Raw genomic sequence first — 15,856 nt, forward strand, 5'->3', positions numbered from 1 at the left:
TTCACCCTAAGGCCCCAAATTAGGGTTAGCAAACTAAACCTAGGGTTAGGGTTAGAAAAACTATGGCATATCCAGACATCAACATGTGTTTTTATGACAGTTCTGCTCCCCACAAGGATGAGAAAACAAAATTCAGCATGCTTTAGTAGCATATTGCCTACTTTCCAACTACCTGTTGATTCACCCTAAGGCCCCAAATTAGGGTTAGCAAACTAAACCTAGGGTTAGGGTTAGAAAAACTATGGCATATCCAGACATCAACATGTGTTTTTATGACAGTTCTGCTCCCCACACGGATGAGAAAACAAAATTCAGCAAGCTTTAGTAGCAAATTTCCTACTTTCCAACACCTTGTTGATTCACCCTAAGGCCCCAAATTAGGGTTAGCAAACTAAACCTAGGGTTAGGGTTAGAAAAACTATGGCATATCCAGACATCAACATGTGTTTTTATGACAGTTCTGCTCCCCACACGGATGAGAAAACAAAATTCAGCATGCTTTAGTAGCATATTGCCTACTTTCCAACTACCTGTTGATTCACCCTAAGGCCCCAAATTAGGGATAGCAAACTAAACCTAGGGTTAGGGTTAGAAAAACTATGGCATATCCAGACATCAACATGTGTTTTTATGACAGTTCTGCTCCCCACACGGAAGAGAAAACAAAATTCAGCAAGCTTTAGTAGCAAATTTCCTACTTTCCAACACCTTGTTGATTCACCCTAAGGCCCCAAATTAGGGTTAGCAAACTAAACCTAGGGTTAGGGTTAGAAAAACTATGGCATATCCAGACATCAACATGTGTTTTTATGACAGTTCTGCTCCCCACAAGGATGAGAAAACAAAATTCAGCATGCTTTAGTAGCATATTGCCTACTTTCCAACTACCTGTTGATTCACCCTAAGGCCCCAAATTAGGGTTAGCAAACTAAACCTAGGGTTAGGGTTAGAAAAACTATGGCATATCCAGACATCAACATGTGTTTTTATGACAGTTCTGCTCCCCACACGGATGAGAAAACAAAATTCAGCATGCTTTAGTAGCATACTGTAGCTAAGCTCAAAATGAATAAATCACAGGGCCCTGATGCCATCTTACCTATAGTTTTAAAAGAGATGAGGGATGTTATTTGCTAAATTTTAACTTTACTATTTCAGAAATCCTTATCTGCTGGTGTGGTGCCTTCTGATTGGAAGCATGCTAATATAACACCCATCTTCAAATATGGGGATAGAAGTAATGCATCAAAGTATAGTCCAAAATGGTAGATTACCTGGATGCAAATAACATTCTGAGGGATAACCAACATGGATTTAGGAGAGGTAGATCCTGTTTAACGAATCTACTTGAGTTCTTTGAGGAAGCTACAAGAGAAATTGATCACAAAAAGGCCTACGATGTGATTTAGTTAGATTTCCAGAAGGGCTTTGATGTTGTCCCCCACATACGGCTCCTGCTTAAGCTCAAAGCTGCAGGGATTTTAAGAACTGTAGCAGCTTGGATCAAAAAATGGTTACCAGACAGAAAGCAGCCGGTAGTTATTAGAGGCACAATGTCACATTGGGCCTGCGTTCATAGTGGGGTACCGCAGGGTTCACTTTTAGGACCACTATTGCTCCTAATTTACATTAATGATATTGACACCAATACATACAGTAAACTGGTTAAATTTGCAGACGACACCAAGGTGGGTGGTGTAGCAGATACTGATCTAGCATCAGAGAGGCTACAACAGGATCTTGATTTAATTAGCGACTGGGCTGATACCTGGCAGATAAAATTTAATGTGGACAAATCTAAGGTAATCCATGTAGGGAGCAGAAATATAAAGTACAGAATTTTTTTGGGTTCCACTGAAATGAAGGTAGCTGTGAGAAAGATCTCAGTGTGTATGTTGATGCTTCCATGTCCCACTCTCGCCAGTGTGGGGAAGCAATAAAAAAGGCCAATAGGATGTTGGGTTATATCTCTAGGTGTATGGAGTTTAAGTCAAGAGAGGTGAAGCTAAGATTATATAATTCCTTGGTTAGACCCCATCTGGAATATTGTGTGCAGGTTTGGACACCATACCTTAAAAAGGACATTGCTGCCTTATAAAAGGTTCAACGTAGGGCTAAAGAATGAGTCCTCTTCTTAGAGGAATGTCTTATGAGGAGAGGTTAGCTGAGCAAAGGAGACTTAGAGTGGACATGATCCAGGTATAAAAGATTCTAGCAGGTCTGGATGCTGTTCAGCCAAATAGTTACTTCAAAATCAGTTTAAATATTAGAACTCATGGCCATAGGTTGGAAATTAGCGGGAGAGCATTTTTAAATTGAATTTGAGAAAGCACTTCTTTACACAGCGTGGTTAGATTATGGAATAGTCTTCCTTTTAGTTTAGTGCAAGCTAAAACCTTGGGTTCCTTTAAATCAGAGCTAGATAAGATTTTAACAATTCTGAGCTATTAGTTGAGTTCTTCCCAAATGAGCTTGATGGGCCGAATGTTTGTAAATTTCTTATATTCTTAAAATATGCAGATGCACACTCACAATTCTTGAATTAAAGTGCAAGAAAAAGTATAATTGTGCATGATACTCCACCTCATATTTCACTTGAATGTGGCGACTGTCCAGAGAGAGCAGGAGTAGGTCTTCTGGAAAGAGCAGCAGCAAGCGTTCTTGGGGCTCCTGAAATATGCATGTGCGTCCTCACAATTATTCAAATGAATTGTTAACATACCTGTACATTGAAGTCGTAGACTAAGTGCAGTTACACATTAAAATATTTACACCAGGGGCACATACAGAATTCTCATTCATGCATGCAGATTTTAACACCAGAGATGTGCTAGTTGAAGTGGTTCATGGTTATGGATCGGAAAAAATATTTTAATGATATTTTGGTAATTTGCGGACTTATCAGTAAATAAAATTTAAACATACAAAGCGGGTCAGGCATCGTTTTGTCTTAATTAATATTAGTGTTCAAGTAAGGACAGGTTGAATTAGAAACTGGCTTTCTTTCTAATTATACACTCACCTAAAGGATTATTAGGAACACCTGTTCAATTTCTCATTAATGCAATTATCTAATCAACCAATCACATGGCAGTTGCTTCAATGCATTTAGGGGTGTGGTCCTGGTCAAGACAATCTCCTGAACTCCAAACTGAATGTCAGAATGGGAAAGAAAGGTGATTTAAGCAATTTTGAGCGTGGCATGGTTGTTGGTGCCAGACGGGCCGGTCTGAGTATTTCACAATCTGCTCAGTTACTGGGATTTTCACGCACAACCATTTCTAGGGTTTACAAAGAATGGTGTGCAAAGGGAAAAACATCCAGTATGCGGCAGTCCTGTGGGCGAAAATGCCTTGTTGATGCTAGAGGTCAGAGGAGAATGGGCCGACTGATTCAAGCTGATAGAAGAGCAACTTTGACTGAAATAACCACTCGTTACAACTGAGGTATGCAGCAAAGCATTTGTGAAGCCACAACACGCACAACCTTGAGGCGGATGGGCTACAACAGCAGAAGACCCCACCGGGTACCACTCATCTCCACTACAAATAGGAAAAAGAGGCTACAATTTGCACGAGCTCACCAAAATTGGACAGTTGAAGACTGGAAAAATGTTGCCTGGTCTGATGAGTCTCGATTTCAGTTGAGACATTCAAATGGTAGAGTCAGAATTTGGCGTAAACAGAATGAGAACATGGATCCATCATGCCTTGTTACCACTGTGCAGGTTGCTGGTGGTGGTGTAATGGTGTGGGGGATGTTTTCTTGGCACACTTTAGGCCCCTTAGTGCCAATTGGGCATCGTTTAAATGCCACGGCCTACCTGAGCATTGTTTCTGACCATGTCCATCCCTTTATGACCACCATGTACCCATCCTCTGATGGCTAGTTCCAGCAGGATAATGCACCATGTCACAAAGCTCGAATCATTTCAAATTGGTTTCTTGAACATGACAATGAGTTCACTGTACTAAAATGGCCCCCACAGTCACCAGATCTCAACCCAACAGATCATCTTTGGGATGTGGTGGAACGGGAGCTTCGTGCCTTGGATGTGCATCCCACAAATCTCCATCAACTGCAAGATGCTATCCTATCAATATGGGCCAACATTTCTAAAGAATGCTTTCAGCACCTTGTTGAATCAATGCCACATTGAATTAAGGCAGCTCTGAAGGCGAAAGGGGGTCAAACACCGTATTAGTATGGTGTTCCTAATAATCCTTTAGGTGAGTGTAGATCTACAATAGTGTTTTAGGGAATTGATGAAAATAAAATAATAGGCTAATGGATTTCGAGGATAAAGTCAGAATATTTCAGTTATAGCTTAATGTAGAAATATTTTGAGATTTAAACTTACAATAATTCAATAATCGAGTCAAATGGAGACAACAAGAGACACCACTGCACCCAGTCACCAAGTCACTTATAATAATGCGTTTTTGGTGGATAGGTGGGGGCACCACTGCTCTATACATACCCTGTACATTTATACATTCAGTCCTGCTGCTCACCTGCCTCTGTGCATCTACAACATGGACCAGGGAGAGGTAGCCCATCGGACCCAGGTGCTGGATGGGCCTGCCCTCCCACTGCCAGATAGGGGCCTGCAACAGGTACCTCTTCAGTTCCTCCTTCTTCCAAGTTTTATCACATGGCACCTCATCCAGGAGGCAGGGCGACAGAAAGCAAAACATATAATGTTAGATAACTGCCAAGCCTAAGATAATACATACAGTACAATACTATAGTACATATACTATAGGTGAACCGAACTGTATCTAAATAAATTGATTTCTACTTTTTACCGGCTGATTTTTATAATAGCCCTATTGTTAACATAGTTTCATTTATTCAGGTCATTATGTTCCCTTTGTAATACTTAAAAGTTAAATGTTAATGTAAAAATTGTGAAAATGTAAATAAAGCAAAAACTGCTGTTCGTAATGATTAAACTCATAGTAGTGGTAAGTCACTGGCAGTACTAGCCTAAAAGTGGTCTTTGAGAGGCTCTGTCACAGCACTCGAGTACTTAATCTTAGACAGACAGCTAGCGCTCCTATTTTGGGATGTACCTTCTGCCTAATGTAACAAAATAAACACAATGTATTAAGGCATTCAAGCACCAAGAAAACATGTGTCTAGTGGCCATAGAATAATGTTGATTATATTGGATTTTCTTTTAATCAAAAGTTGCTAATGATATTTGAAAAGTAAGCGTGACATGTTACGTCTGTTGCAAAGTTGTTCCACATTAAATTAAACATTAACTCGAGATCTATGACGATGGAGCAAGTTTACAGTTTAAATGAGCTTTATTTTTATGTGATGTAGTGCACAATAAAAACTGCATATGCTTTTAAGCCTATAAACTAGGGGTGCTTAAAGACAAAAAAGAAAAGCAAGGAGGGGAAATACAGATAAATGGGGAAAATGCTGCTTCCGCCTTTTCGGTGATGCTAATTACACATCTTGGTAGGATAAGAATAGTCTCAGTGGAACTGAAAAAAGTCATTTTTAGAAACACACTAGTCACCCAGTCATCCTCATACTGAATTTCCATTGAAGGATATCCAAAGGGAAGTCATATACATAGTTAGAACACAAACTGCATTTTTTGACTTTGTATAAACAATAATTCCAGAGAGATGCAGGTCTGTTCAGTAACTATGAGGGTAAACCATATACAGTAATATCAAAATCCTATGTAGGTATTTCTATTGAAAATAGCTGGAATAATGAATAGTTTCATAACGAGTGGTTTCATACATTATGCAGATCTACAGCTAAATATATGCACCAGGGCAATTCCGTTTAGAAACGGCAGAGACTGACCAGGGCCTTGAACCTTTCAGATGGAATTGATAAAGCAAAGTGGAGTTTCTGTACCAGGTAGGACAGGGCGCTGTGAGAAGGGCTGAGCTGCAGCCTGAGGGCTCGCTTCCTCCTCTCCTCAATGCTTCCCAGCCACACTGATCTGTCTGTGCTGCTAGCACAGATAAAGATTCTGGCCTCCACCATTGGTCCTGAAGGGTTAGGGGGGGACAGGGCACCACAGTGGGGCTCATCAATTCCTATAAGCAGCTAAAGTGAAAAAAGTCTCAAGAGCTACAGCATTTACTCAGAATGAGGTAAATCCTATAAGAAACAGACGCACATGACAGGAAGGCTTATGATAGTGATTCATCCCTGGGATAAAGTCATCAGGATTAGTCAAGCCAAGAGAGGTATTCTGACTATTCAGATAAATAAATCCAGGTGATAGTTTACTGTAGACATTAAAAAGCAGTGACATAAAAGCTGAGCTACATTCCCTGCCATATTTTCTGTTGCTATTAAAGCAGGATTTCATCCAATGCCAGTGAAACGACCTGTGATTCTAAACAGCTAACTAAACGAACTTTTGCATGAACTGCTTTGTCAGGCATTTTTGTTCAGTTTGACAAGTCTATTATTACATGTGTGTAGAAATGTACTAAAGATGCTTCAGTGTTAGTTGATGATTTGACTACAGACACTGTTAGCAAATTACGATAATGGGAAAGAAGGGAGATTTCATCTGGTATCAGTAAGGTTATAAGGAATGATTGAACTAGCATGTGTTGGGAAGCTGTTCAGTTGCTTTTCGTTTGGGAAGTCACAATTCCTTGGCTCCTCACACTGCAGGAGGTCACCCTTTATAGACAAATTCACTCACAACACCAACACACAGTACATTGGGTGGTTCTAATGGCCTATTTAGTGTGGTAAAGAGCTGTCCTTATTCTGTATTTAAATAGCCTTTCAATACCTGGTGTATGTCTACATTGTACAACATTAATTATTTTGCTATTCAGTAAATCGTTTTACTGAAACCAACCTGGTGAGAGACTTTGCAAGTAAATATCTTTTACAGCATATGTCCTGAACATAACTATTGTTTTGCCAAAATACAGAAAATCCAGAGAATTACCAATGATCTCAAAGGCATTTGCCATCTTACTGTCTTGAGGAACAGCTTGTACCGATGTTCCAGAGAGTGGGAGAACGCCCTGCAGGAACCACAGGAAGGAGGCCATTCAGCTGATGAATTCACACAGATGCACAGCTAGTAGCAAAGTTGCCATGAAACACGGTAAAACTCACACTTACTACAAAAAAAAGGGTCAGAATTTGGCTCTTGGTGACACCTATGTTTTTCCAAGAAACAAAGGTGGATTTTTTAAAGAAATATAAGCATCTCTGCATTTTTTGGAACGAGTCCTCTTCTCATCCAAAATTTGCACAGCTGTTGTGAAGAACTACTGACTCTCCACATCCACACACAGAGCACACAGATAATCTCAAGCCCTCATACTTCTCTCCTTGGTGAAAACGCAGCGCGGTTCTAATGAGGTTTGTGGCTTTCGCAGATGATCCTCCGCTAAGAACTTCTTCCGCATATATGTTGCAAATTGCAAATCTTTCATCTTTGATAGATATCTGGTAAAACTGCCAGACCAGACACAGTGCCACTGCTGTGTTTGAAACTTCATGCACATATTTTAAGTCATCAACGCACATATTGTACGTTGGTCAAATTAAAGGCCACTGATCAAGTAATTAAGACTGAAAATTGGACAATTTAAATCATCTCTAATGAGAACCAATCAGAATAAAGCCTACCTCATAAATGAAGGCCTGTTCTCTATCATCCATCGCTAAGATCAGCAAATGGAAAGAAAACAAAACCAGATATCGCTTTGTCATCTCCTAGAAAGATACAAGCGATAAGTAACTTAGTTCATAAAAAATCAAAGGGAGAGCATAAACATCATTAAACTACTTTTAGTGTTATTTTGCATGCTAACACTCAATTTTCAATATACATAGTGTGCATATAACAGTAATAGGCTCAGTACTACTCAATACTACTATGTTTCAAACATATTTTCAGTACTATGAGTGCATTGGCACATCCACCTTTCGATGCAGGCTACCTGGGTGTAGTGATTGTGAAGGAACACAATGGAAGACCAAACAATTTCTCCATAGGCGGAAGCAGGCTGGCCCTCCCAGGAACAAATAGGTTTTGAATACACCCACTGGTGCAACTCCTGTCTGCTTCTACCCCACAGGATGGCCTGGAGTGCATGCAGTACATGTATACAATAAGCACATGCATACAGTAGCACATCAAAAAGTGACAAATTTGCACATGGCTATTTAGGCAGCCTTGTTAGTTGCCCATTTCATTAGTATTTATTTCAATGGGGCCACCAACGTGCTGTCACTCCATCCCGCTTACAACAACTAGGCTCAGCTGTTACACAGTGGGAAATAATATTACAAGCTTCTCCTGGACAAACCAGTAATACCAGTGAGGTAAATACCTGTGAACTGGGGCATTCTTTTGGCACTGAAGTGACAGAATAATCTGCATCCTGCAATTAGAAAAAAAACAAAATACATCTCAAATTAAAGTTGGTTGATGATGCAGTGTTATCAGAACCGGGATCATTTATTTATCGCTCAGTACTTTTACATACAAGGAATTTACTTTGAGCTTTGAGGTGTCATGCAAAGCAGTTAAAGACAATCAATATAATGAAATTGTCTAAATAAATAAAATAAAAACTGAAGGAATAAAATTTATTATTAAAAGTTATATTTATATTTATGTATTTATTAATTAAGCCAGAGATGGTAAATGTAAGCAGCCCTTTTAAATACAGGTCTGGAAAAAAATAAGAGACCACAGCACAGTGTTTTGTTTCACTCATTTCACAGTTTATGGGTTTGCATCTGTCTATGTTTTTTTTTTTTTGCCAAACTGCAGCCTGGTTCTTCTCTGTTTCTCATTAATGAAGGGCTTCTTCCTTGCTTTATGGGACATCAGTCCTGCTTCTAGGAGCCTTGCTTTATCAATTCCATATATTTAGCTGTAGATCTGCATAATGTATGAAACCACTCGTTATGAAACTATTCATTATTCCAGCTAGCAGTTCACTTCACACCTGCACTTAATGTTTCCCATTCCGTTTGAAGGTAACTTGATGTCATCCTATGATGTCAGATAAGTTGACGGTCATGTCTGCCATTAGAAAGTCACTTCCACCTAACACCTGGCTGGTTTCTGGTCGTTCCCAGTATCTCCTGCTTCACCTTATTCTTGTGTACTGCCGTCTTAGAAATTTTGAACCTGGAAGCATCCTGCTGCTCAGTGTAGCCTCTGCCAGCAGAACCAGGATTAAACCAGGATTTAAAAATGCAGATTTGTTTAAAAATACAGTGGTCTCTTATTTTTTCCACAGCTGTATAAAATAATTTGAGATTTAAAAATAACTGCCATAACATTTATTTCGTACATAACAAATCTGGGTATCCTTAGATGCTTTCATTATTAAGGTGTGAAATGGAAAGTTTAAATACTAATTCATGCAAAATTTTGCCAGTGTTTATTGTAAAATTATTTGGTAAGAGTTTATTTGAGGGGGCAGAAGTAATGTACTGTAGTAATACATTCTTACTTAATGTATTAATTACCCAGATGCTAAGTGTTAGTTACATACTGTATTAATTACCCAGATGCTAAGTGTTAGTTACATACTGATCCCATGTTCCTTCATCATTATAACAATTCATGTATTTCATGCAGTTGCTATATTTGTTCATGATTTGTACTTGAGTAGTAACTGAGTTACTTGTAACCCCTCAAGTAAAGTGTTATAATGACATTTTGGCACATTCTCATTTTGCCAACCATAATGTTGTTGACAGTCTTGGATTTTGATGCTTAGTGTAATATTTTTTACAAAATACTCTGCTTCTGGTAAAAAACATTAATATAACAATCAATTTATTAAACATCATAAAGAAACAAGTACAAGTGAGTAGAGATAAGGTATTAGCCTGTATCGTGTTTATATGTATGGTTTTAGCCAATGTTGAACTTTTTGTGTTAGCATGTCAGCACACACACTGACCTGTTTGAACTCAGACAGAGATGGAGAGGGAAGGGGCACTTCCTGTGAATCACTTCTTTGAAACTGAGATTCACTCCGCCCCCACACCCTGAAAAAGCACAACCATTCATGAGTTAAAAACATTTTTCAGTCGGACAAAGCTAAACCAGGGACGTATCACTCAGCATAACTGTGGCATGTGTTTCTTTCATCTAAAACTTAATAAAAGGTGGTTTCTTTAAAACAGGTGAAGCAGTGCTTCACAAAAAGAAGAGCGAGAAATAAATAGCATTCATATCATATAAAATATTTTCATGCCAATGAATAAATCGCAGCGATCATTTCAATGTGAAACAGAAAAAGTGCAGGAGTTCAAAAAATGCCTGACAAAATATTGTGCAATACAGCACCACCCTTAGGCTGGTGAAAGGAACTTCATTGAAGCAAAACATTTTCTGCCTCAATAAGCGCGTAGATGATAATGTGTTTCTCATCACCTTCTATTTAGTAGTTCATTGGATAGTTATGAAAAGTGATGCATTTTTAAACATAAGCAGTGAAGCCTGCTTCACCTAGACCCTGTATCACAAAGCCAGATTTCTTATTTAGCAGATAAGCCCAGACTACCTGAAATACAGCAGGTTAATTTAAGTGAACAAAGATAAAGTCCATTTAAACTGGGGTATTCCGACTAAGCAAGAAACCCTGCTTTACGACAGAGGTCCCTAGTCTTTCTAATGATTTGTGCTCATAAGTGTTCTGGACATAAAGATGACTGATATACATTTAACCACCATCAGGCAAGATAAACTCACTTGTTTGTGGGCAAGGAATTGGTATACTCTAAGTGAGACATGCTTCCATTTCTAAATACTGTTCTTGTTCATTTCAGTTAATCCCATGTATATGAAAATAATGTCCAGCTTTTTTTGTTCAGTAATTTATTGTTCAAAAACAACATGGCAGTGCAGTTTGTGCAATTAGGTCTCTGGGGAAACCAATCTGTTTATTACACAATTAAATAAAATGCTGTTTTGAACCTATATAGGATGGATCCATCTAGAATTTTTGGACTGCACAATCGACCCACCGCCACCACAAATTTTATCATTGTGGATACAGTGTGAGATGGGGAGGGGGTGACCTCTTGAATTTCTTCAGCTTGAAAGTAGCAACCCTACCACTGAAGATTGATCGTTCGATCAACGAATTCCTGCGGCTCCAGTTAGCCGAACACAACGACATGGTGAGGAAAGAGCATGAGATTCTGAAAAGGCAGATTAATGCAATTTAATTCTTGGGTTGACAAGAGCTGGCATTTAGGCGACATTATGAGGGTAAGAACTCTGACAGGGGATAGGGAGTTTACAGATATGCTTTCCTGCTAGGGTGATGTTCTTCCTGTTGTTAGTGTGCTTGTTTTGCATAAGAGTAAAACAGTAATGTAAAGCTACGTAGCCTACTCCTCTTTTAATCAAGTCACTCCATTATTTTACTTGTATTCCGATTGTGACTATATTTCAGGAAATGGGTGCATCTGTTGAAAATTGTTTTAAAAAACATTTCTTTCAGCATTGATTTCTAAGCACCAGTTCACAGGTTAATAATTACACAATTGAAGGCTTTGGGTGCATGGCAAATAGGGTTACATTTGAGTGAAATTAGCAACCAATGGAAATGCTTAGTATAGTGTCAAAATTTTAATATTTACCATAATATTGATAGTAATGACTAATACATTGATCACAGAAAGTCTTGTGATGCTTGCTTAATGCAGTAAAAACATTGCAAATTTATTGGTTGTATAACAAAAATCATTACTTTATTCATTTATTTACAGAAAATATATATCACATTAGAAACAACAGTACTTATAAATATTTATTTTAAGTAGTAATAAATTGACAGCTCTAATTACAGTTCTAAAAGAGTTGTTCTGAGTCAAAAAGTCTCATTTGGATTATTTTTTTTATTAGTAAAACCTTTGAAATAATATAAAACACCAAACATTTGTGTTTAGTATCCCTTTGGGAGCCAATGACTAAAACGTTTGGTCAGCAGCTGCCACTGCTCAGAGTATAGAAACAACTTGTTTACCTTGGTCCAGTAACATGAAACTCTTATATGTAATCTGAGGAAACAATCTTAAATGACTGTTACAAGTACAAAACAAGGGAAGTAAAAAGTGAATTAATATCTGCTGTCTAAAGAACATTTTTCATGGTAACACTTTACATGATGGAGCACAAATAATATGGTATTAATTATGTATTATTACTTATGTATTAATTAACTACAAACTAAAGTCTTAGTTACATACCGATCTCATGTTTTACCTCAAACAATCACTATATTTGTTACTATATCTGTTACTTCTGTGAACCTTTGTGAACTACTAAAGCAACAAATAATTAATAACACATTTGAAACACTGATCTCATGTTTGTTCATCATTAATGAATTGTGACGCACAGGACCGCCGAGAGAGAATACGGGCCCCGGTACGAAGGAGGTGTGTGGGCCCTTATACAAAATTCTACACACATGTATGTGTGTATATTATTATTTATTTCTAACAATTGTAAATTACATTGATACTTCTAAATGTATGTATAGGTATAAATGTAATAATAAAGTAATATATTTATAATAGTAAAAGATGTTTATAATAACATTTATTGTCTGTTGAACAAAGGTGCTTTTCTGGCCTTTTAATTAATCTGTTTTGCTAGATCAGACTCAATACTGAGTCTTGCCAAATCTACTAGTTGAGCTTGTGACATAGTGGATCTTAGAAATTTTTTTACCAGCTTCAGCTTGTTGAATGAGCGCTCTGCAGAAGCGACAGTGGCAGGAATTGACAACAGAAGAAAGAGTTTTTCCAGTTTGTACTTTTTCAAGCAATTCAGCAGCTCCAATGGGCTCAGTTGGTTTTCTCCAAAATTTGATCGATGAACAGCTAGCAGATGACTCATCTCCATTACAAGATCTTCACCGATATCAGCAGGATATACCCTGTGACCCACGTGCCTTTTTAATTTTGAAACCAAACAGCCTTGCAAAATTTTAAAAAAGACAATAAAAATTAAATGAATGAAATAAATAAATGTTGAAATTACAGTGATCCCCCGCCTACTGCGGAAGTTACATTCCAGACCCATCAGCGAAAGATGAAAATTCGGGATATAGAAAGACCATATAAATAAAACATTTTTTATATATAGTTTAACCCTTAAAATACCCCTCCCACACTCTTTAAACACATGTAAACTTATTAAAGCACACTTTGTAAACACATATGATATGTGGATGTCGGGCTAAGGATATGAGTAACATAAATTATAAATAAAGTATTATATAAAGTATTATAAATTATAATATGTATTGTTCTAACAAACTCTTGTCTAGCACACGTAGTGACAAATGAAAAGCGTATGTACATTTCGTTATGAATTGCGACTGTGCATGTCTACGTATTCCTGTACGTAACAGTAGCTTATGTTTTATGATTTACTAGTGTATTGCTTAAATGTTACATATACGTTAGTTATCATAAATTATAATATTGTTCTAATGAATTTTTGTCTAGCACACGTAGTGTCTGCTGAAAACCGTATGCTTTGTTATGAATAGGCTGCAAAGTACAGTACACTACAGGTAGGATGTACTTATTGAATTTTTACTCCATTTTTATTTACGTATATACAGTTATAATTACATTAATTACATGTTGTTATTAATAGTTTAGCATAGAAAAATGCTTATTTCAACGTAAAAAGTTGTCAAAAACCCATAAAAAAGATCACTATAAAACCGCAGATTTCTGCGATAGAAAATTACAGTACATACGTTCCACAGAAAAATCTGCGATACGGCGGGGGCGCAATAGCTGAACCGCAGTATAGCTGGGGATCACCGTATAATAAAAATTATGGGACGAGTTGGACTTCATGGGCCCCCTTGGGTTTCATGGGCCCCCTTGGGCTTCATGGGCCCCCTTGGGTTTCATGGCCCCCTTGGGCTTCATGGCCCCCCTTGAGCGTCACAGGCCCCGGAGCGATGCACCGGCTGCACCCCCCTCTCCTCGGGCCTGGTGACGCATCTTTTATCCCAAACAGTTACTGTATTTGTTACTAGCTATTAATTCTGTAAACCTTTGTGAACTAAAGGAATGAATGACAAGTGAAATACTGAACTCATGTTTGTTCATCATTAATCATGATGCATCTGTTACCTGAAGCAGCTACTGTGTTTGTTTTAAGATGCCACACTTGGGGAGAAACCACAGGACAGCAGTAGAAATTTTTATATGACCTACTGTACTGTATATATGGGCTAGACACTAAAATAAGGGCAGACAAAAGCAGATATAAACAGATTAAATCGGATGGCAAGAGACTGCCGTCTTACTGCTGCATGTTAAAAAATATCCCATCTCTACACTACATTTCTATGGCAAATCTATCTACAAATCGATGGAGAATTTATAATATTGAGCAAATTGTATGTTTAACATGATTTAACATGTATTTGGCATTTTTGCATTAAACCAAGGATTAGGTACAACATTATTTATAATATACAGAATTGTTTATAATCAGTTCAATGTTCCATAATCCGTAATGTAATGTAGTTTAAGTTTTATACACACAAATAACTTCAATAACATGAATAATGAGATATTTAATGATACCTTTTAGTTGTTAATTTCAAATAGGGTATCATTTTCCTATATCATTTCTTAATATATCAGTATAATATAATTTCTGATTTTGAGCTATTCCAACATGAGACCCTCACCTTTAGACTTTGTTTCTAAACGCAGATACTAAGCAGACACTAATTTCTAATCAAGTAACAGACAACTTTTGAAATGATTGCTTATTTTGGGTAATTGTACTTGAACTGGAACCTCTGCCCTCATGCACATACAATAAATAACAATTGTGTGAAATTTCTGTTTTGACTCCATTCCCTTCAAACTACACAACACGTTGTCTTCAGTAAGATCAATTATAGAGTGCTATAGAAAAAATAATGTGCATCGTGTCAGCAGGAGAGCTTAAATGTGCCAAGGAAGCACCAGTATCTCTCAGCAAAAGTGGCAGAAGAGTGTGGGGCACCTCGGTGCTCAATCCAGCAGCATGAGAAGTCCTACAGGCTGGAGTGCCTGACAGTCCAACGGTTTCTGGAGGATCGAGAGCCTTACCCTGCACTGCTGATCTCCAGAAGCTCAATCTCATCAGGCCCCACTTCCGTCATGCCAGCATGTCTCTGGGTCACACTGCAACAGCCCATAGCCAACGTCCCCCTCAACGTTTGCGCTGATGAACGATCACCATCTGTCTGCTTACTTACCCACAAGGCTTCTGCAGAGAGCCAGTAAGCGACAGGGAGGAAAAGAGTGAGAAGAAGACGGATGGAGAAAGAGAGAGAGAAGCTAAACAGAGAACTGAGAGGCCTGACTTTCCTCCAGCTATGAAGCAAAAAAAAATGTAATCTAAACTAAATAAAGAAAAAGAAGAGAACAAAAAAAGAATGCAAGTGCAAACTACAGTTGACGGTTAAAGTGGGTTTCTCTTCAGCTGTCAGATGGGTATATGAAACTCACGTCTGCAGGAGAATGTGGTAACTTCCTGGTAACTTCAGTATACTGATGCGCAGCTGCAGAAAGTGCCACTTCCTCTGCTGCTCTGAGACTCAGAAGTGTTTGATGCATGTTTTGGGTTTGTCTACAATGCCACAAGAGCCAGCTACTTTCAGTTTAGAGCAAGGTGCAAGGTGTCTCACCTCACCTCAATGCAGGTGTGGTGCAGGAGGATCCAGGACTCCAACCTGGACTGGGACTGACAAAATGGCCAAAAGGGGTAACCTGAGTGGGTGGTACCCCAAAAAAAAAAGGAAAAAGGAAAAAGGGGAACACTGCACCTCCA

The 15,856-nt window shown here is 38.2% G+C and overlaps 1 protein-coding gene across 2 annotated transcripts in view; it reads right to left on the reverse strand.

Annotated features, from left to right (window-relative positions):
• The window catches only part of LOC111835463 (probable pleckstrin homology domain-containing family N member 1), a 34,761-nt gene extending 18,964 nt beyond the window's left edge, over positions 1-15,797 (reverse strand). Inside the window, exons 1-10 of one of the 2 annotated variants that reach the window (XM_072702260.1) lie at positions 15,535-15,796; positions 15,133-15,292; positions 9,945-10,032; positions 8,352-8,402; positions 7,959-8,102; positions 7,645-7,731; positions 6,953-7,031; positions 5,890-6,026; positions 4,515-4,661; positions 2,584-2,670 (exon numbers count right to left, since the gene is read on the reverse strand). In XM_072702260.1, coding sequence (XP_072558361.1) covers positions 2,584-2,670; positions 4,515-4,661; positions 5,890-6,026; positions 6,953-7,031; positions 7,645-7,731; positions 7,959-8,102; positions 8,352-8,402; positions 9,945-10,032; positions 15,133-15,221 — 909 coding nt within the window. In that variant the 5' untranslated portion in view covers positions 15,222-15,292; positions 15,535-15,796. Of the gene's footprint in view, positions 1-2,583; positions 2,671-4,514; positions 4,662-5,889; positions 6,027-6,952; positions 7,032-7,644; positions 7,732-7,958; positions 8,103-8,351; positions 8,403-9,944; positions 10,033-15,132 lie in introns of both variants that reach the window. The other variant, XM_072702261.1, reaches the window with a different exon arrangement.
• Positions 15,798-15,856: the final 59 nt, after the last annotated feature.

This window comes from Paramormyrops kingsleyae, chromosome 18 (genome assembly GCF_048594095.1).
Source record: "Paramormyrops kingsleyae isolate MSU_618 chromosome 18, PKINGS_0.4, whole genome shotgun sequence".
In the NCBI taxonomy this organism is placed as follows: domain Eukaryota; kingdom Metazoa; phylum Chordata; class Actinopteri; order Osteoglossiformes; family Mormyridae; genus Paramormyrops; species Paramormyrops kingsleyae.